This window comes from Orycteropus afer, unplaced genomic scaffold, assembly GCF_000298275.1.
Source record: "Orycteropus afer afer isolate SDZICR_OR568_19922 unplaced genomic scaffold, OryAfe1.0 scaffold00005, whole genome shotgun sequence".
Lineage (NCBI taxonomy): Eukaryota > Metazoa > Chordata > Mammalia > Tubulidentata > Orycteropodidae > Orycteropus > Orycteropus afer.
Genome location: NW_006921592.1, coordinates 19,454,413 through 19,476,996, shown reverse-complemented (window position 1 = coordinate 19,476,996; position 22,584 = coordinate 19,454,413). Strand labels below are relative to the sequence as shown.

At 35.5% G+C, this 22,584-nt stretch overlaps 1 protein-coding gene across 1 annotated transcript in view; it reads left to right on the top strand.

Annotated features, from left to right (window-relative positions):
* Positions 1-21,174, top strand: part of UBQLN1 (ubiquilin 1) — a 65,997-nt gene extending 44,823 nt beyond the window's left edge. Inside the window, exons 2-11 of the mRNA XM_007938878.2 lie at positions 434-585; positions 5,222-5,337; positions 6,966-7,228; positions 7,659-7,817; positions 9,385-9,619; positions 14,831-14,973; positions 17,887-17,970; positions 19,195-19,310; positions 19,538-19,706; positions 21,022-21,174. Coding sequence (XP_007937069.1) covers positions 434-585; positions 5,222-5,337; positions 6,966-7,228; positions 7,659-7,817; positions 9,385-9,619; positions 14,831-14,973; positions 17,887-17,970; positions 19,195-19,310; positions 19,538-19,706; positions 21,022-21,174 — 1,590 coding nt within the window. The remainder of the gene's footprint in view (positions 1-433; positions 586-5,221; positions 5,338-6,965; positions 7,229-7,658; positions 7,818-9,384; positions 9,620-14,830; positions 14,974-17,886; positions 17,971-19,194; positions 19,311-19,537; positions 19,707-21,021) is intronic.
* Positions 21,175-22,584: the final 1,410 nt, after the last annotated feature.

Sequence of the window (22,584 nt, the reverse complement as noted above, 5' to 3'; positions counted from 1 at the left end):
GTAACCAAAAAAATAAATAAATAAAAAATAAACTTCCCCAAAAGGAACAGGGAAAAAAAAAAAAAAAAAAAAAAGCAGGACTTGGGATGTAAGTCTGAGGAACAGATTATTGTATTGGTAAAAACTAGTTGTAGCTTGAACTAAGTTTGCCATCATTGAACTAATAAGGATATTGTGAAGAAATGAACTTTTAAGCCTTGGCAGAAGGCTGAATATGGGATATTTGCATCTATAATAACACCTTTGCGTTAGAGATAATGAAATGATAATATTCATTACCCGCTAACATATACTGGACACAGGGAACAAGTATCTTTATATTGTTTAAATTATAATGTCTGTAGTGTGGGAAACTCTTAAGATACTTCTAGGAACTAGAGTGGATGGTGCCATGAAAACACTTGTAATACAAATTTATTTTTATTTTCTTTAGTTCAAGGAAGAAATCTCTAAACATTTCAAATCACATACTGACCAACTTGTATTGATATTTGCGGGAAAAATTTTAAAAGATCAAGATACTTTGAGTCAGCATGGAATTCATGATGGACTTACGGTTCATCTTGTCATCAAAACACAAAACAGGTATGTTTTTAAAAGATATAACTTTAAACCACGAAGAAATGTTAGTTTCCCCTTTAAAAATAACAAACCTTGACTTTAATTAAATGACTACTTTTCTCTGTCATTACTATTTAAATAAATTAAAAGTCATTTCTTTGTTCTTGATAACAAATAGTTTAAAAAAAACAGTGATTCAATAAGGTTAATGCTTAATGCTTGTCAGACAGTCGTGTAATATTTTAGAAAGTTCATTAACATTTAGTTATTATATCAAAATTATTTCAGTTAACAGCATAAGGATATTAATGTATTTTTAGCCATGCTTTTTTTTTGGTGGAAAGTTTTAGACAATAAGAAACGTATCTCCTTGGCAAACTGCATGTCAGTAACCATATTTTATTAAATCTAAGGTACCACCAGTTTTTAAGAGGCACCTTTATTTTGTGTATCACTAAGAAAGAATATTGCTAGTTAAACTGACATGTTTTCCTATCACTGATTATTTTTTTTTCCTGTTTTTAAAAAATGCATTATATTGAAATATAATTTATGTACAGTGAAATACACAAAACTGAAGTGACATGGGTCAGTGGTTTTTTTTTTGGAATGTTCTTTCCCCTCCCACCCTTGGTAACCAACAAAGAAAGTTTCTTTCCATACATAAACCTTTCCTTGACTTTTTACAATAATGAACTAATACTGTATTTGTCCTTCTGTGATTGACTTACTGACTTATTTCACTCATTATAATGTCCTCCAAGTTCATCCGTGTTATGCAGTGTTTTGCAGATTCTATGTTATTCTTTAGTGTTGCATAGTATCCCATTGTGTGTATGTATGTACCATCGTCTGGTTATCCATTCTTCCATTGATGGGCACATAGTTTGTTTCCATCTTTTTGCTGTTGTAAATAGTGCTGCAGTGAGCATGAGTATGCATGTATCTGTTGTCCTGGCTCTCACTTCTTTAGAATATATATCTAGTAATGGAATTGCTGGGTCAAATGGTATTTCTAATTCCAGCTTTTTAAGGAATTTGCCATACTGTTTTCCACATGGTTGTGTAATTTGACAGTCTCACCAACGTGTATGAGAGTCCCAATCTCTCCATATCCTCGCCAGCATTTGTTATTTTCTATCTTGTTGAATTTTGCCATTAGTGCTGGGGTGAGATGGTATCTCATTGTTGTTTTGATTTGCATCTCTCTCATGGGTAATGATGGTGAGCAGTTCTTCATGTATTTGCTGGTTGCCTGAACATCCTCTTTGGTGAAGTGTCTATTCATGTCTTCTGCCCATTTTTTGACTGGATTGTTAATCTTTTTGTTGTTGACATGTTGGAGTTTTCTATAAATTTTAGAGTTAAGCTCCTTGCCAGATACGTAATTATCGACAGGTATGAATTTGTTGCTGTCATTTTGTTATGTGCTTTTTTGTGGTGTTGATTTCTGCACTGAGCTCGTTTTCTTTATGAATTGTATTACCACTTTCTTCATTGCTGTTGTTTTAGTATTTGCTAAATATTTGTGCTGGTCTTCTTTTTTATTTTGATGTGAAGGTTTATCATTTTTCTTTGAGGTTTCCCTGTGATTTTTAATTTTCTTTCCAAGTTTAGTACAGTCCATTCTATCTTGTAGTTGTCTTGACTTCCCTGCCATTTAGAAATTTTGTAACTACACTATTTTTTCCCTCCTTTTGGTTTGTAGTTGTCCTCATTTGTCAATTAATGTCTCTGGTTCCCTGTTTACAATCTTGTAAGCTTACTTACTTTGGAGCTACTTCCATAGCTGGGTTAGTTTCTGGATTATGTCACCATGTATGTTGTTGTTATGTGCCATCAAGTCAGACCTGACTCATAGCGACCCTTCCTTGGGTTTCTGAGGCAGTATCACTACGGAAGTAGATTGTCCCATCTTCCTTCCAAGGAGTGGCTGGTAGGTTTGAACCGCCAGCCTTCTGGTTAGCAGTCAAGTACCTTAGGCACTACCAGAGCTCCCATATGTATGTATGTTAATGATCAATTATTGTTGGCTGTTGTTGGTTCTTTGTCCAAAGGACTCCCTTTGGCATGGTTGGTCTGGTTTTAACAAATTCCCCCGATTTCTGCTTATCTAGAAATGTTCTAATTTTACCATCATATTTCAGGGACAGTTTTGCCGGGTATATAATTCTTGGTTGGAAATTTTTCTCTCAGAGTTTTCTCACCTGCATGGTTTCTACTAGAAATCTGAGCTTAGTCTTACTGGTTGCCCTTGTAGGTAACTTTTGGTTTTTTTCCATGCTGCTTTCAGGATTCCCTCTTTTTCTTTGGTTTCGGTGAGTTTCTTTGTGTGTTATCTATGTAACCAGGATGATGATATGTCTTGGTGATTTTTTGGGGGAGGGTCTGTCCTGTTTGGGGTTCATTGGACTTCTTGAATGGATATATTCTCATTATTCATCATACCAGGAAAATTCTTTTCCAGCAAATCTTCGACACTTTTCTCTGTGGTTTTGTTTGTCTCTTCCTGTTATGGGATTCAGATTACACGTAGCTTATTCCTTTTGATGGTATCCCACATAAACCTTAGGCTTTCTTCATTTTTGTTTTGATCTTTTTTCTGAGTGATCCATTTCCAAAGCAGTATCGAGGTATTTGCCTTCAATCTCAGTAATTCTGTCTTTCATTGATTAAATTCTTCTCCTTTGTCTGTTTAGTGTGTTACCTGTTTCTGAAAATTTAGTATTAATCTTCTGGATTTCTGTGTGTAGATTTTGTATCATTTCTAATTTTCCATTATTTTGTCATTTTGTTCTTGTATTGTCTTTTGAAATTGTTCTAGGGTTTCTCTGTGTTTTCCTCAATTTAGTTAGTGTTTTCCTTGATCTGTCTCTCAATTTGTTGAAGATACCTAAATATAATTCTTTTGAATTCCTTATGAGGGAGTTCCAATGCTGCATCTTCTTCAGGGATGTGTTTTGGGTCTGTATCCTGGTACCTTGCTTCTCCTGCTTTATCTTGCTTCTCTCTGGACTGTGATGCTCTGTTGTTTTGTTTTCTTTGTATGTTATCTACGTAAGCAGTGTGCTGTGCTATGTTCCTCTATTCACTAGTTGTCAGCACTTATACACTCACCACCTGTCTCCTTTCCTGTTGTCAGCCTTCCATATGTCCCTGCTGTCCTTGGCAGACGGAGCCTATTCTTAGGTCCTGTTATTGTTCAGGTTTTCCCACTAGTAGGTGCCTAATCCACTTCTATATACTTCCTTTCAAAGCTGTGGGCTCCAGGATTATCTTTTCTGAGTCAAAGAGTTCTTTTATACTTTTTTGAATGTGAACTTTTTTTTTTTTTTTTCCCAAAAAATCATACCACTCTTGTGCATACATAAAAGAGAAGTAAATTGGTTAAAGCCTTCCTAAAACCATTTCACATTTAGAATCTATTTTTGACTTAGTCATCAGAATTTTTACTTGGTTATCATCATCCATATTTTTTCATACAGTATCTGTATTATCAGAAGTATCTGTGGTACAGTGCTTCTTAAGAGTGCTATATTGCTTTCCACAGAATTTTCTTGTAAGCTATTGATGCCCATTGTGCAAGATTTGATGCTAGTTTTCCCCTAAGAACAAATTTTGCTAAACTGATGTTAAATTTATTCCTCTGTTCTTGCTTCTGTTTAGTGCCTGTAATGGTATAATCTTTCTGAAGATACTTTATGTGGTAATTAAACTCAACATTTATGGTATAACAGTGCACTCAGTTACTCATTTGAAGTCACACAGCTAAGATTACATGTGTGCAGACATCACACTTGATGCCTGTCAGCAGTTGTAGACAGATTTGATTTCAAGAGATCTTGAATGGAAAAATGTCTCTTAGAATCAATAAGTGAGATTCAGACTTTGAGTAGGCAGATACCAGATGTGAAAGGGTTTTCTAAAAAAATCTTTTTTTTTTTTAACTTAAGATAATATTAAGTAATAATCAGTTACTTCTTGTATTGATTCCTGAACTGCCTTTTGGTGAGGGCTCTCTGTTTTTATTTTTTATTGTTAACAGTTTCAAAGGTCTGAATAATACTGTTCCTCACTCCAAAAGTTTAGATAAAAAGAAGTTTATGTAGTCAGACTTTGTGAATGTAAACTGTTGATTCTCTTTCCTGTGGTCACCTATTTCCCTCTCGTACATAATCAATATGATTGACAGTAACGTAATATAATACCACTGCCATTGAGGTGATTGTGACTCACAGTGACCTGTCCACTTGGTTTCCAAGGTGGTAAATATTTACAGAAATAGATTGCTCCATCTTCCTTTGGTGGAATGGCTGGTTGGTTTGAACCTCCAACCTTCTGGTTAGCAGTCAAGTACCTTAGGCATTGTGCCACCAGAGCTCCTTAATGCAATATATACATACATTATAGTTAAAGAGTAGGATAATTATAGTATATTTTTGATTTTGTAAGGTTTAACTATGCTTTTTTATATTTGTGTTCCTTATGTTTAGGTAGCTGAGTTTTTATGATAATTTGAGTTGGATTTAGCGGCTTATTACAATGAAGTTTGATTTCTTCCTACAAAGCTTTACTTTATTTTTGGGTCTCAGGATTACAAGTTTTTTTTAAAAAAAAATAATTATCTCCACTGTTTATACTGTGATTTAATTTTCCATAGGCCTCAGGATCATTCAGCTCAACAAACAAATACCACTGGAAGCAATGTTACCACATCATCAGCTTCTAATAGTAACTCCACATCTGGTTCTGCCACCAGCAACCCTTTTGGTTTAGGTAAGTGCTTTTAGTTATTTTTATATTGTTATTAGGTGCTGTTGAGTCTGTTCTGCTTCATAGCAATCCTGCATACCACAGAATGAAATACTACCCAGCTCTGTGCTGTTCTCAGAATCATCACTGTGTTTGACCTGTTGTTGTACTCACTGTGTCAGTCCATCTTGTTTGAGAGTCTTCTCTTTTTCTCTGATAATCTCCTGTACCAAACATTATGTCCTTCTCCAGGGACTGATCCCTCCTGATAACATGTCAGTTACAAGTATGTAGGACCATGTCATAGCATCCTCACTTCTAAGGAATGTTCTGGCTATGCTACTTCCAAGACAGATTTGTTCATTCTTCTGTCACTCTATAGTCAGTATTCAAAGGATAGGCTTTCCTGTGGTAATAGATAACACCCAAACTTAGTTCCTTATTATAATGAAGTTTGGTTACTTCCTACAAAGCTTTTTTTCATGCTGTATTATTTTTACTGGTTAGTGAGTGCTTCAATACATTTATCTCTTTTTTTTTTAATGATATTCATTGTGCCTGGTTTTAAATCTCCCTCTCATCTACTTTTCATCAACTTAATCATTCTCTAAACTTATTAATGATCATTTCTTCTTGGGAAAGCAGCCATCCCACTTAGGCACCATGTGCCTACCATTCATTTATTTTCAATCTCAATATCTGACATTTTGCATTTACAACAGTAGTAAAAATCTTCTACCTCTGGCAGTAAGGAACACCAACATGTGAGGTGAGAGTAATGCTGACTGTGATCGTTGAAGTTATGTGTCAGCTTGGCTAGGCTCTGATTTTCAGTGGTTTGGCAGTTATATAGTGGATATAATTTGAATTTTATAATGATGTAATCATCCTCCATTTGTGATTTGATAGGGTGATCCTCCATTTTTGCATAGCAACTGTTTCACATAACAACCTGGGCTTTGGAACTTAACCTTGTTGATAAGTGGAGAGAAGGTGTACTGTCAATACCCTGTGAATATCTTTATGAAAGTAGTGATTCATATCCATGTAGGCATTTTCCCCCCTAGATTGAGTTGTGATAGTAAGAACTTTGTCATCTTACTTACAACATGGAGGAAAGTTCCTGATACACACAGAAAGTGTTCAGTAAATGAGGAATGAATGCATTTGATTGATTACATATAATTTTACAAAGTAACATTTTGCAATAAGGACTTAATCATCCTTCTTGGAATCAATTATTAAGTCTCTCCATGATTCAGTACTGCCAAAGAAAATTTTATTTTTTTCTGATGGCAACAGCTATGACAGGTGACATCTATTTGCTTAAACTTAGTCTTGTAGAAAGATAGTAGAAATGGTGTCCAAGTGTGTATTTTTTATTCTTTAGGTGGCATGTGAAACTACATTTAGTTGGTTTCATTATGTGAACTTCAGTATCAGCGTGAATAAACTTTTGGCTAATTTTAATTATAGGAATTAAATATGTATTTATGAAAGGAATAAGAATTCTTTTTTATTTTAAAATGATTTCCTGTAATGGAATATGGATTTAATTAAAGTTTTTATATCTTCATATTTTAATAACAGTCATGTTAATAATATAATTTCTGACTTCCAGGTATGTGTTTTTTCTCCCCTTATCTTTTTAGGTGGTCTTGGAGGGCTTGCAGGTCTGAGTAGCTTGGGTTTGAATACATCCAACTTCTCTGAACTACAGAGCCAGATGCAGCGGCAGCTTATGTCCAACCCTGAAATGATGGTCCAGATCATGGAAAATCCATTTGTCCAGAGCATGTTGTCAAATCCTGACCTGATGAGGCAGTTAATTATGGCCAACCCACAAATGCAGCAGTTGATACAAAGAAATCCAGAAATTAGTCACATGCTGAATAATCCAGATATAATGAGACAAGTATGTGGAAAGTTCTTTTAATTCATTTAGCTGAGAAATGATACAATAATTTCTATTTGATTTCCTGTGGTTGAAGAGCTTACCTTATGGCTAGGCTAAAAAGAAATTCCAGCTTTTGTTTAGGAAAGTCAACAAAGTTCTAATCTGGATTATTGTTTGAATACTGCATTTTCTACTGCATCTCTTAAGATGTTTAATTTGCAGATTTAAGAAACAAAAATGAATTTAATTTAGGAGATGGGCTTTCTTTGATAGTGCTTGATTTTTGAAGTAAAATCCTACAGGAATTATATAAAATATTTTTCTGACTTAAATATTGAATACAAATTCATGGCATTAGACAAATTACAATATTACTTGTGATAATTAATCTCTAAAGGTAATTTAAGCATATTTCAGTGGCTTTTTTTTTTTACTGAAATCTTCTCAGACGCTGGAACTTGCCAGGAATCCAGCAATGATGCAGGAAATGATGAGAAACCAGGACCGAGCCTTGAGCAACCTAGAAAGCATCCCAGGGGGATACAATGCTTTACGGCGTATGTACACTGATATCCAAGAACCAATGCTTAGTGCTGCGCAAGAGCAGGTGAGTCATTGCTCCAAGGGTCAGAGTGCAAGGAGTAGCTCCTATGATAACACAGATTGTATTTTAGTTTCCTAGTGCTGCTGTAACAAATAACATGAGTGGGTGGCTTTAAAGAGCAGGAATTTCATAGTTTAAGAGACTAGAATTCTTAATTCAGGACATTGGTTCTAGGGAAAGTTTTTCTCTTGGTTGGCTCTGGGGAAGGTTCCTTCTCTCAAGTTTCTGTAGCCCTGGTGTTTCACAGTTTATTGGCAATATTTATGTAACATCTGCCACACTGGGGCTATTTCTGTGGCATCTGCCATGTCCCATCGTGTCCCCTGTTGCTCCCCAGTCCTCCTTTGTGCTTGTGTGCCTGTTTGTCTAAATGTTCTTCTTTATAGCATTCAGAAATGATTTGGAAAGGGGGGGGGGCAGGTTTGCTGGTCCGATAGAGCCTGGTGGAACCACCAAGACTATGGCCCCTAACTGCCCATCAGGTCTGGAATCGAACCCACACCTGTGGCGTCTAGCCAAGCAAAAGACAGGCATATGAGTTGAACATTTACCTGAGGTAGATGCACTCCTTGGAGAGAACAAGCATGGGAGAAAGAACAGCTGCTTATGCACTGGGAGACAGCTCAGGAGGCAGGAGGGCATGGAGGGATGGACACAGAAAAGAGGTAATTATCGGGAGGAAGTGGGAGGAGAACTGTTGCATTGTGGTAAATTGTGGTCAGTGTCATGAGACCAAGTGTATGTGAACTGCTGTATGGAAAGTGAATTTGCTCTGTAAATTTCCACCCAAATCACATATATACATACATACATACATACATACATACATAAATACGTAAATAAATAAGTCAGTCAGTCAGTCAATCAAAAGGGGGCGGGGAAAAGAAATTATTTGGTTCAGGACACACTCTACACTGATACAGCCTCATTTATGTAAGGACCCACTACTATTCAGTCTACTCTGACTCATAGCATTTAAAAGAATCTCTAATAATAGTACCAAACCAAACTCACTTCCCGTCAACCTAGCAACCCCATAGGGCATAGGATAACTGCCCCATAGGGTTTCTAACACAGTAAACCTTTATGGAAGCAGAGTGTGCCTCATCTGTCTCCCATGGAAGGGGGCTTGTGGGTTCGAACTGCCAACCTTTTGCTTAGCAGTCTAATGCTTTAGCCACACTGCCACCAGTGCTCCTTTTTGCATAACAAAAAAAATCTTATTTCCACATAGGATTACATTCACAGGTTTAGAGGTTAACATTCAACATACGTTTCTGGAGGACAAAATTTATAATAGGACCACATTTTTTTTTTTTTTTTTAATTGTGATTTGAGTGAAAGTTTACAAAGCAAATTCATTTTCCATACTGCAGTTCAGTCCTGTATGTGTGTGTGTGTGTGTGTGTGTGACATTGATTGCAATCTCCACTGTGTAACAGCTCTTTTCCCACTTCCTCCCTGTGGATACCTTTTCCATGACATGGCCACTTTCATATGGGAATGTTTCCCATGGGGGAACAAGTTTCTTATCTGTTATTCTTCGTGATTTTTATATCTTTCTTTACAGTTTGGTGGTAATCCATTTGCTTCCTTAGTGAGCAATACATCCTCAGGTGAAGGTAGTCAGCCTTCCCGTACAGAAAACAGAGAACCGTTACCTAATCCGTGGGCTCCACAGGCTTCCCAGAGTTCATCAGCTTCCAGTGGCAACACCAGCACTGTGGGTAGCACAGGTGGTAATTCTACCAGTGGCACTGCTGGGCAGAGTACTGCTGCACCCAATTTGGGGCCTGGAGTAGGAGGTATGCTCTTAATAACTCACTTTTTCTTTGTTATTAATGAAGTCACTGAAGATTTTCAGAGGCAGTTTTGTATTTTTATGTTATGAGGGAGATGGGGTAGTGATCTCACTGCAACAGTACAGAAACTGAGGTTCAGAGGAAACACGGTCAGCTCTGTAGTTATTAAAGTATACCTTTCCTGGCTTTAGTTGGGTTTTGAATTCTAGATCAGTGGGTTCTCAAACACCAATTGTGACACGAAGCCAGACTAGCTGTACTTGCCAAGTGTGTTAAAAATCACATTCTAGTATCAGATCACTTGGATCAGAATCATCCATGTTTGTTTTTGGAGATTTTGATGAGTAAAAGGTATTTTTGTTTTCTGTAGATTAAGACTGACTAAATGGGTGTCCTTTTTCCAGCTATTCAGATATTTATATGCTGGTGTTTTATCTGTGAAATAGGTTGAAGATAAGTTGTTGTTGTTTGCCATTGGGTGGGACCTGACTCATAGCTACCCCTTGGGTTTCCGAGGCAGTATCACTATGGAAGTAGATTGCCCCATCTTCAGAGTGATTATTTTTGTCCTAATTTTTAGCATATAAATACAGAAAAATGATAATTTGAGGGCACTAGGGCACTTCCTAAGGTGAGAAGGCCTGAATATGTTTTAAAAGGTGCCTTTGTCTTAGCCAAGGAAGTGAAAAGATGAGATGACAGATGAGGAATTTTTAAAATTAATTGCAGAGAGAAGAATTCAGTATGGGGAGAGTGATTGATGGACAGAGCAGTGTATTTTCTTTTGTAGATACAATGGGTATCATGAAGTTTATTGGTATATAGTATAGGGTTTATAAAAACCATTTCTAATGAAGAAAAATGGTTCTGTTCCGTATTCTACTTAATTGCTTATTTGATTCTTACTTACAATCTTGAGAGACAGAGATGCTTCTTCCCATTTTAAAGGTTATAGAGCAAACAGCAAAGATTTCCTAATTAGTATTGCTTTTTTTCCTCTACTATAGTATGATTATCTAACAGCTGTGACTAATAAAAAAAGTCTACCCACTGGCACCTCAGAGAAAAGGCCTAGTGATCTACTTCCAAAAAAATCAGTTATTACAAAACACAATGGAGCACGGCTCTATTCTAACACACATGGAGTCACCATGAATTAGAATCAACAGCAGTTGATTTCTGGTTTTTATTATGATGGTTGCTCACCTTTTTGAGGTTTGATACATGCATGTATACACACAGATTCACACATAAACACATAAATTTGAAATTTGTGTCTTTTTTTGCTTAGTAAACACTTGTTCTAGAAGGGAAGAAATCATAGAGCAAGGGTCAGCAAATTTTTCCTGTAAAGGATTAGGTAATACATAGTTTAGGCTTTATAGGCCAGGAGGCAAAATAAAAAATAAGAGAAAATAAATTTCCACAAAATTTTTTATTGATGTAATTTAAAAGTGATTGAGGACAATATTTTTGGCATATGTATTTATTAATGAGAGAAATGGAGTTCTTTTTTGGGGAAACATTTTGCTTAATCGGTATTCATTGTTTCGTGTAATCGAAATCAGTTGCAAATGTTCATCTGTTAATGCTGATGTGTAATGAGATTTTACTTATCTCTTGAATATGTCTTTTCTCATAGCTGTGTACTCCATAAGTTTGTATTTTTAACTGAGCATATTCAGTAGTTGGAAGGCACTTTAAGAATTCTGTGGAATTCTTGGTTTTTGTTTAACTTATAGCATGTCATACCTTGCAGATTAATCACTTCCAATTGAAGGTTAGGGGGTAGCTCCTCAATTGTACCATTAGATAAATTTTGAAATATGAAGATTTCCTTTGCATTTGCATCAGATATGAAAAAATACTGGTGGAAGTATAGTCTGAACTGGAAAAAATGTATCTGTTCCAAATATATGTAGGAATGGAAATAGTGCTGCTTGTTTTAACTTGATAACATGGGAAATCTGTAAAGCAGCTTGACATTGCTTGTGATTCAAACATTGTTACCTGTTGTCAAAATGTGTCGACTTTATCACAACATGTTTCACATATAGATGATGTTTTGCCTTATACTTTTTGGTTGACTTCATTAAGAAACCTTATCAAGTCTCTAGCAAAAACTGTTTTCCAAAGTTATTCTGTGTTTGAGAATGATGGTTCAGTGATTCTTCTCATTCAAAAAAATTCAGTTTTGGTCCTTAACTCAAAAAATTACAGTAAAACTATCTGCTAAGGTTAGGCAAGGCAGAATATTGAGCTTTAGTCAGAGCTGTTTCTAACAAAAATTTATAGAACTGACTGGAACTGATTGATGCTCACTATTGATACTGCTACTAGTTCAATAGGAACTCTGGTAGCATAGTGGCTAAGGCAGGCACTTGACTGCTAACCAGAAGGCTGGTGGTTCAAACCCAAGGAGGGGTCGCTATGAGTCGGGTCTGACTTGACGGCACATAAGAACAACAACAACTAGTTCAATAACATGATAGATTGACATATTTTCCATAGAGTACCAGCTTTACATAAAACATTGAATAGCCAGTCTTGACATTGAAACCTCAAATAAATAGGTGAGCACTTTCAGTAACTTTTGTCTGCTCATTGAGAACCAAGGGAAAACAATCAAAAGAATTGCATTGTTTTTTAATTGAGTATTGCTGTCTTGCCTAGTGTCCTTAACTCTTGGAGCAGCTGTTCTCCCTGAAAAGCTAATCTTAAACAAGTTTATTTTATGTGGCATGTTTTATTTGACTGCTATAGTCAGTTGTGGTTGTAATCATGGTACATGTTTTTTTGGTCTGGCAAACCAATAAGCTACGTAGAAACTTAACTTTGGTTGCAGCCTTACCATTTTTATAAGGAAGTTTGGCTGTGATATTTCACTTTTCTGTTTTTTCTGATCATTGCTTTCTTGTAAGTAGAGACCGTTGTAATGAGTGCTTAGTCTGGCACTGTTGACATAGATTGTGTTCTTTTAGTACATCTGTAGTGTCACTGAAAGAGCCCTGGTGGCACGGTGATTAAGCACTTGACTGCTAACTGGAAAATTGGCAGCTTGAACACACCATCTGCTCTGTGGGAGAAAGTTGTGGCAATCTGCTTCCAAATAGATTTACAGCCTTGAAAACCCTAAGGGGCAGTTCTGTGTTGGTCCTGTAGGGTCACTTTTGAGTCAGAATCAACTTGATGTCAGTTGGTTTAGAATTTTTTTTAGGGGGGGTGCGTCTTACCTAATAAGCACATTTGTCTTGCCATTTCATTTGATACAATAACCCATATATTCCACTGTGTCTTAAAAATGTGAGATTCATAGTCCACTTCACTTTTTTCTTGTTCCAACCTGAATGATAAGCAAACCAAAAACCAAAACCAAACTCGCTGGTGTCGAGTTGGACCCGACTTGTAGTTGACCCCTCCTTGGGTTTCCGAGGCAGTATCATTACGGAAGTAGATTGCCCCATCCTCCTTCTGAAGAATGGCTGGTGGGTTTGAACCGCCAGCCTTGTGGTTAGCAGTCAAGTGCCTTAGGCACTACGCTACCAGATCTCCCGAATTACAAGCACTGGTAATAAAAAGAAACAAAATAAATGGTACAGTAATATGAATGACACTTGACACTCTGGAGTTATAAGTAAGTCTGAGATTTGTGGTTTATCATCAATAGTGGTAGCAGTCAGAGCCACACATACTCTGTTGTAACTACCCAACCCTTCTTTCACAGCACAAAAGCAGCCATAGACAGTATATATACGAGTGAGCACAGCTATGCTCCAGTAGAATGTTATTTAGGACAGTTTTGAAACTATGGAATTTCATGTAATTTTCATATATCACAAAGCAGTTTTCTTTTTTCCTCAACCAGTCTTCATTTGTAGGCTGTACAAAAACACATAGTGTACCAGATTGGCCAGGCAGGCTGTAGTTTGCCAACCCGTTTTCATAGTGTTCTTAGACTCTGGGATGTGGAAAAATGTAATAGAAACTTACAATCTGAAAAAATAGGAAAACCATTAAGTATTATAAAACAATTATCAGATTTATAATAAACTTAAAACAACAGAATTGTAATAAACTAGAAAGATAAATCAGACATTTATTTCTGCTGTACTTCAGAAAGATCTAATATGAGAAAGCTCCATGATTGAGTTTACATGATGCGTTTGAGAACATGTTTGAGTTTATCTAGACAGCAGTTGAAAATTTGGATATAAGTATTTCTCACAGAAAGTTTGCCTAAGTTTACAGTGGAGTCATCACATAATAAATTCCACATAGCTCTCAGCAGAAAAAGACTAGAAAACGAGAATGAAAATAATAAACACATTAACTGATTTGTCACAACCACTCTATGAAGTGGGCACTGTTGTTTCCATTTTACAGATAAGGAAACTGAAGTGTATATATAGTTAGTTAACTTGCTCAAGATTACAGTTATCTTTGACTTGAACCCAGGAAATCTGGCTCCAGACACTGCTCTTAGATACTTTGCTATACAACTTCACAAATGTTACGTGCTTCTGCCATTTCTCTCAGAGTGCCATTACTTGTAGTGAACGTGGGATACAGGCCTTTACCTATCGTTCCTTGGGTAAGAAGGCTTTCCCAAATGTGAACATGAGTGCTGAATATAATTCTAATTAAAGATCTTTTGCAATGCTGAAAGGAAAAGTTGTCTCAGATTTTTTTACTTTATGCTATTGTTTAGTAATTTTGACCATACCTAATTTTTGCCTTAAATTTATTTTAGAACATATTCCTTGTATAAGATGTGATTATACTGTAAATGTAACTAGAATATTTAAAATGGTAAGTCTTCCTTTACTGGGTCTGGTGGCATAGTGCCTAAGGCATTTTACTGCTACCAGTTCAGACCTACCAGTCACTCTTCAGAAGGAAGATTGAGCTGTCTACTTCTATAGAGATACCGCCTTAGAAACCCAAGGAGGGGTCACTAGGAGTTGGATATCACTTGACAGCTGTGAGTGTGGTTTGGTTTTGGGTTTGTATATGTATTTACAGGCATGCACTTTTGGAGATCATAATTTCAAAATTCTTTCTTAGTTCAGTGATATGTGTGTGTGTATACATATACATAAACACATACTCATCTATTGCTAAAATTATGTATAGTATATATTTTAAAGCATTAACTTTTGTTCGTATACCTTTTCTTTAATATATCTTTCTTTGTTTTTTAAAACACATTTTTAGCTAGTATGTTCAACACTCCAGGAATGCAGAGTTTGTTGCAACAAATAACTGAGAACCCACAACTTATGCAGAATATGTTGTCTGCCCCTTACATGAGAAGCATGATGCAGTCACTAAGCCAGAACCCTGATCTTGCTGCACAGGTGAGTTGTAATTATTTTAAAAAGAACTACATAGTATGAATTGAAGTAACCTGATCAAATAATTATGATACTGTCTCACTTGTGTTATGTGTACTACTGTCTTAATATGCTAGAAAAAATAAAGTGCATCTCCAGTACTTTAGCTTGTCTCTTTCTAATAAGTTAGCGCTCACACATAATCATCCCTGTCATTCACTGGCTAGAAGGAACTACAGGTTTACTTTTTATCTACTGTAGATTGGGTTAGGGGTTAAGTACAAAAGTTTTTGATTGCTCTCCCCTTAAAAGATACATTCTTCAGTGAAAAGAAAGTTTTGAAAGTCGTTAAAAGCAGTGTCAATGCATTTCAGATAACTTTTATTTATTAGCTCACTCAGATTCTGAGATATAGTCATGCTTAAAATGGCAGTTTTAAGAAATGGAAATGTAGCCTGAAATTATTTATGGAAGGGTAGAGGGTGATATATGGAAATATTAGTCTCATTCTTTAAAGATTTTTCCCTCTGAAGTTAGTATGTTGTTGTTGTTGTTGTTATGTGCCATCGAGTCGGCCCCAACTCATAGCGACCCCTCCTTGGGTTTCTGAGGCAGTATCACTACGGAAGTAGATTTCTGATTTGTTTGCAGAGAGTTCATATGTAGGTAAATCAGTGGATTTCAGCCCTGGCTATACATTTGCAATCATTTGGGGAATTTAAAAAATAATATTAATGGCTGTTCCCATCCTGAGAGAGCCCTTCCCCCCGCAAGTTTCCAACTATACATTTCAGTGACCTGAGAGATTCTCATGTAATTGAATTGTTCTCTAGACTTGAAGAACCATGAAGAATGTGAATAATACCTTGATTATCTGTAATTTATATTTACTGTTTATCAAAAAGTAGATCCTTTAGAGTGTTAGGAGTTTGAAATACTTTCCTCTATAGTTTATTCCCATCTCTGAAATTTTAAAAGCATTTAAAATTAATCATTTTTCTTCCGTGTATTAAATAGTAATTTATTTTCTGAACTCTGGAGCCATATTAATTCAAATACATAGTAGATGTCTTTGAGATATACTCCTCAGTATTAACTTCTCTCTTAAAGTCTGTGGAATTGGAATAATTAAACATGATTTTAGGAATTTTGTACAGTCTTTCAGTGTTGCATATTTTAGATAGATTTTTATGAGAAATTGTTTGTACAAAATTACCAGACTGAGTTAATTAGCATTAAGTGCTTCAATGAATCAGGCCATTTTTGACAGTGAAATAAAGTAAATGCTCACGTTTGTTTAAAATACATACACATGTAGAGTGATCCTATAGGTTTTAAAATGTGTATTTTGCTAATTAATAGTTAGTATTTGAATGTATATCTTGACTTTAAAATTGTCTTTAACAGGCTGATTTCCAGCCATATATAGTAATAACAGTAAGTTTATGTTTATGAAGTTACTTACTTTCACATACTTTTTTTTTTTTTACTGTAAAGCAAAATGTTGATAAAGAAGGCTAGAATGAACGTCTTTTATTGACGATTTAGAAATTTTTATGTAGATAAAGATGAAAACCGTTACCAGCAGATTAAAGTACATAGTTTGTGTATCGTGTTGATATTTTCAGTATAAAAAACTCCAGAATAAAAAACTTATATAAACAGTGAAAGGTAAGTTAGGAGCAAAGAATAAGTAAGTTTAAGATATGATACTTTTTTCTAGACTATAGTTACATAATGACAGATCCTGAAAGATAAATGTGAAAACCTCATTAATGTGCTCATAATAAAGAAGTATTTGGAGCCACTAAAGAAGCAGGTTTGTTGACCCTAGGAGGTATTCCTTTATTTACTGTGAACTTATTGGCCACTTTAAAATGAATACTATATATCCATAAAACATTGTCTGATTTTTTCCTGCTTTAGTAGTTACACTGAACTTAGACAATCCACTTCTCAACAAGGTGAATTACTTTTACATATGATTAATGACTTGAGGTCAAGGACCACACGCCCCTCCTCCTTAACACCCTCCTTCCCACCAAACCCCCACCCCCTACTTTGGACAGATAATAAGGCTATATCAGTAAATCATTGTTAGTTGACTTTTCACTCTGTCTGGGGGGGAATGCTAAAATTTACCTTTTTTGAAGTCAAGAATTTACTAGTTTCTGGTTGATTGTGCATTGTAATCTTATTTTCAGGTATCCAACATGTTGCTAATATTGGCCCTGACTTTTTAAATTCACAGATTTAATATGAAGGTTAGAAATATGCCACTTTTCTCATCTCTGGTGGTAGTGAGGTAAAAATCTTGGTGTACATCTTTCAGGTCTTAAAACATTTTAACCCTTTCCCCAGAGATCTGTTGATGCTAGTCCTGGCTGATTTCTGCCTACCAACTCCATTTCTCTAGTTGGTTGCTGTCTTGTGGTGTTCTTTTCTGGACCTAATACTAGCTAGCTTGTAGGCAGGTAGGTGTAGTGGTTCCAAGATCTGTGTTTTCTCTGCTTGCCATTTGTGTGTTGAGGTTTCTGAGCAAGCCATGTACAGTTGCATATATTGCTGCAATGTTTATTTTGTCAGTGTAGTGGAAAATGTATCTTCATTACTTTGTTACTTTCATTTTTCTTTAAAGGCCACATACTCCTTTTTGCTCAAAGAAAAGCCTAAGAACATGAATGCTTTTATTTTCTAGGATATTGCATGCCATTATCATAATCATCATTCTCACTGAGAGAGAAGAAGCCTCACTTTTTTTTTTTTTTTCCCCAAGATCCCACTCATGGACAGTATTTTCCCTTCTTTTTATTCACGTTCTACCTTCCTCCTTTTTTAAATGCCAACTGAGGCATTAGGGGAAGATAGAATATTAAACAAGGTAGATTACTTGTTTCAGATATTTCCAGTAAAATTGTTTGAACACTTGCCCCATAGATGATGCTGAATAATCCCCTATTTGCTGGAAATCCTCAGCTTCAAGAACAAATGAGACAACAGCTCCCAACTTTCCTCCAACAAGTGAGTAAGAAAAGATGCTAGCTATCTTTGGTAATGATGTGCTTGAAAAAGTTCAATGATAAAAAAGTTCCTTGTTCTTCTCTGGCTGGTAGCAAAACATAAGAGTAGAGACAGGTAATGCTGTCAATTCACAGAGAAGTCTGCTTATTTTAACTGAGCCCATTTCACTGTTGCTTTTTTGCTTATGTTTCTTAAACATAAATTTTGAGGAGAGAATCATTTTGGTTTTGCTTTTGAGGACTTAGGATTTTGAATGCGTCGTTAATACCATAAACCATTTCCTTTCACTTTAATAACCTTCAAAGTGCTTCATTGTGCCATGTTATGCTTTCTAGTTAAACTAATCTCAAGTGACAGGAAAGAGCTACCCTATTCTGTCTTTCAAGTTTGGTTTCCTTGTAATGTTTTAATTTCTTCTAAGCCTAATTATAATGCTTGTTTTCTATGGGGTAGATCTCGTTTCCTGAAACTTGGAATTAACAGGAATAAAATTGTCAGTGTTGTCATGTAAGGAAGGTTGTATTATAAAATGTATTTGGGATTGCTCTAGTACTTGATTATTTCAATAGTGAAAAGATAAAATGGAAGTTCAGATTTGGTGGTTTTGAAACTGGTAGTCCTAGAGCTTTAAAATATGCAAGTGATTCTCAGGCCTGTAGACCATCACACAAGGTTAGTTAGTGTGTCCTTGATCTATTGTAAGGATGTAACCTATCTTTCTTGGTCAGGTAGGTGGTGTATATTTAGAAATAGTGAAACTAAACTTAGGATACATCTATTCTCAAATTGGAAACGTTTTGTTGAGTGTATCTCACTGGTAAAATTGATATATCCGTGATCGATACCACTTGGTTAGGAGAGTTGTGTGGCTTTCACCGTATTACCATAATTATATGAATTGTATATTTGGGTGTTGTCTGTTAGAAATAGTACTTTATCTTCTGTTGAAGATGGGGAACAGTTTTTGTTGCTAGAGTAGCTCCTGACTGTCTTCCATTATGAACAATGGCTTTCATGATAGTTTTGGGAGGAGTTCAGGTACTGATCTGTATACTAGATTGTGTTAAAGAGAAGGTACATATGCTTATTTTGGGAAAGAAATTATGGATCAACAATGCCCAAGAAAAGGTTTAAGATTTTCTCCAGAAACATAGCAAAGAACAGATTTAAAATTACCTTCACACATTATAGTTCTCTTACAGCTCTAGTTTTTTTCTTCCTTAGATGCAGAACCCTGATACACTGTCGGCAATGTCAAACCCTAGAGCGATGCAGGCCTTGTTACAGATTCAGCAGGGTTTACAGACATTAGCAACGGAAGCTCCCGGCCTCATCCCAGGGTAAGCTTATTTTGGGAATATTATGAAAGTACATAATGTCCTCTCTGTCCCTGAGAATTTCAGATTTAGTATTATTCTGCCTTTTTGGTTGTTGAGATTATTTTTTTAAGTGAGGATATTCAAAGCTAAAAAGATTTATTTTGAGATAGTAAATATTATTTATGTCAAAATGGAACTATCCTTGTTTTGTGGGAGTTAGGCTTATTATTTATTTATGCTTCCCTTAGGTTTACTCCTGGCCTGGGGGCCTTAGGAAGCACTGGAGGCTCTTCTGGAACCAATGGCTCTAGCTCTGCACCTAGTGAAAACTCAAGTCCCACGGTAGGAACCACTGAACCTGGACACCAGCAGTTTATTCAGCAAATGTTGCAGGCTCTTGCTGGAGTAAATCCTCAGGTAATGGTGCTTTTCTGTTCACATTCCTTAATGTTAGAAATTTTAAAAAAGTGAAAATAGCAGTCCTCTGTAGGGTTTTAGTTTGTAACAATGAAACCAAAATCTTAATAGGGATGTTGGTTCTAAAACATGGAATTATGAAAATTGTGTTAACTTTGGTCTTATATTAGGCACTAAAGGAAGCATTTTTATAATTGTAAGGAAGAAATGCTACAACTTAATGCCTTATATTTTTCAGCATTATTTAGAATGCATTCTATTTTGGAGTCCCTTTAGAACATTATTTGTAATGTTTATAAATGCTTGTCAAGGAAGAATAGAAACTTGATTATCCTAAGTACCTCTAGGATGTTTTTCCAGTATTAAACCAGATGAACTATATTCTGGTTTTTTTATTTTGACTTTGTGTCAGTGTTCCCATTTATACAAAGATGATTGCCTGTATGATAGTCAACTTTCAGCAAATTTAAACCTACTGTAGTAGGTTGCTCCGAAACTTTTGTGTGACAGAAATACTTTAAAGTCTACTAGAATGCTTTCTAGTTTCAAGTCTTAATTAAATAAACAGACATGGGTCTGTCTTACATATACTTATAGTCTCGACATCTAGCGTATCATCTGGCCTGTAGTAATAGTAGATTCTCAGTAAATACTTATGGAATTAATGAGGAAAAAATGGGGTGGTGGTCAGATTAATTGCTGCATGATTTGAGCCATTATCAGGTTGGCTAGGATTGATGAATCATATATATATTTTTGTCTTACCTCATTTCTAAAGATAGATTTGTTACAGCTGAATTGTCAAGATTAGGAGTATAGTTTGTGGGCCCAAAAGTGAAACTCTTCTCTAAAGAATTGACTGGCCTCTGTAGGAGCTGAATCCATATCCTTAACCTCCATTAGAACTTGAGCATTTTACCTACGAGGACACTGATTTTATAGTTACCTAATTGGTCAGTTGTTGTTAGCTGCCATCAAGTTGATGAAATTTAATAAACTGATTCCAAACTATGCCAGTGTACTTTGTTTTGTTGCATTTCACAACTCTTTTGGATATATCTAAAATAATGGTCAAAGTTTATTAACATCTTTTTTGTTTTTGAGCAATTATGTGATTGTTAGCTATAATCTAGACAGTTCAGAATAAAAGGTATGTTGATGGACTTCTAAATTTATTACATGTATTTTATGAAAGAGGTGCTTTCAAAGCTTAGTAAACCAGCATATATTATTAAAAAAGCCATGAAAAAAATTCATTCAGGTATGACATGGAATGGTTTTCCTTAGAATTTTGTACTTTATTTTTCTTTATTAGCTGCAGAATCCAGAAGTCAGATTTCAACAACAACTGGAACAACTCAGTGCAATGGGATTTTTGAACCGTGAAGCAAACTTGCAAGCGCTAATAGCAACAGGAGGCGATATCAATGCAGCTATTGAAAGGTTACTGGGCTCCCAGCCTTCATAGCAGCATTTCTGTAACTTGAAAAAAAATGTAATTTATTTTTGATAACGGCTCTTAAATCTTTAAAATACCTGCTTTATTTCATTTTGACTCTTGGGATTCTGTGTTGTTACAAACAAACCCAATATGATACATTTTAAGGTGGAGTATAATCAGATGTGTGGGTTTTTCTGTGTTTTTTTTTTTTTGGACCAGTGGGAATCAATGCTTTTTCATTTAAGGATATTGCATGTATCAGACACTTCTGCATTTATTGTAATTTTAAAAAAAATTCTGACAGGTATCACCTTTTATAGTTGGGTGAAGAGATTTCGTCCTGCATCTGCCCAGTTTATTTGCTTTTTAAACATTAGCCTATGGTAGTAATTTATGTAGAATAAAAGCATTAAAAAGAAGCAAATCATTTGAGCTCTATAATTTGTGGTATGCTATTGCTTATTGTGACTTTGGCATGTATTTTTGCGAACAAAATGCTGTAAGATTTTTATTATTGACATTTTTTTTGTGGGTTTGTTTTGTTTTTGTTTGTATACAGGATAGTATTCCTATTTGGGACTGCATTTCTGGAAACTTACTGCAATAGGTTATCTGAGCAAAACACCTATAGCAAAAAAAAAAAAAAAAAGATAAGGAAATACTCTTCAGGCTGAGTATTACCTACTTGGATAGAATCTTACAGCATCTTTGATAAACATCTCTCTGCAAAAGTGCTGGTTAGTCAGGTTTGTTGAAAATATAGTAGAAAAGCTGATTCTGGTTATCTCTTTAATTGTACAGAATACATAATGTAACATTGTCTCATCATTCACAGATTGACTGTAAATTACCTTAATCTTTGTGCAGACTGAAGGAACACTGTAGTATACCCAAAAGTGCATTTGCTTAGGACTTTTTAACTTCTCCCATAGATAGTTTAGCAGGCATTCCAATTTGGAATTCAAATGCTGCTTTCACTGAAAATGTCATTGATGTTTCAGTTATTTTTAACCACCGTATAAATAATAGAACTATCTTCTGGGTGTATCAGTTTTTCACGCACAGGCAGTACATGAGTTTAAAAATGATTTGTGAGCCACTTGTTTCTGAAGTGTTTTGGTAGTTCTAAGAAATAGTTAAATATAGTGCTTTTCAGAGCTTCTGAGAGAGGGATATTTTGGGGGGGGATTCTATCCTGGATTGGGCCAGTCTAAATAATGCTAGCAACCAAGATTCTGTTAGGATTTATGTGCATATAGTGTAGTAAAGAAGTATCATTCAGGATGAAAAACAAAGAGCCGTGTTAACAACATTGAGTAACATCTGGCTGTTCTACAGCCTTTTTTCCTCCTTTTCCAAAGAAATTCTGTTTACCTTACTCTCAAACTATTGGGGTGGTACATTCCTTTAGGACCAATTGAAATGTAACTTTGGGGT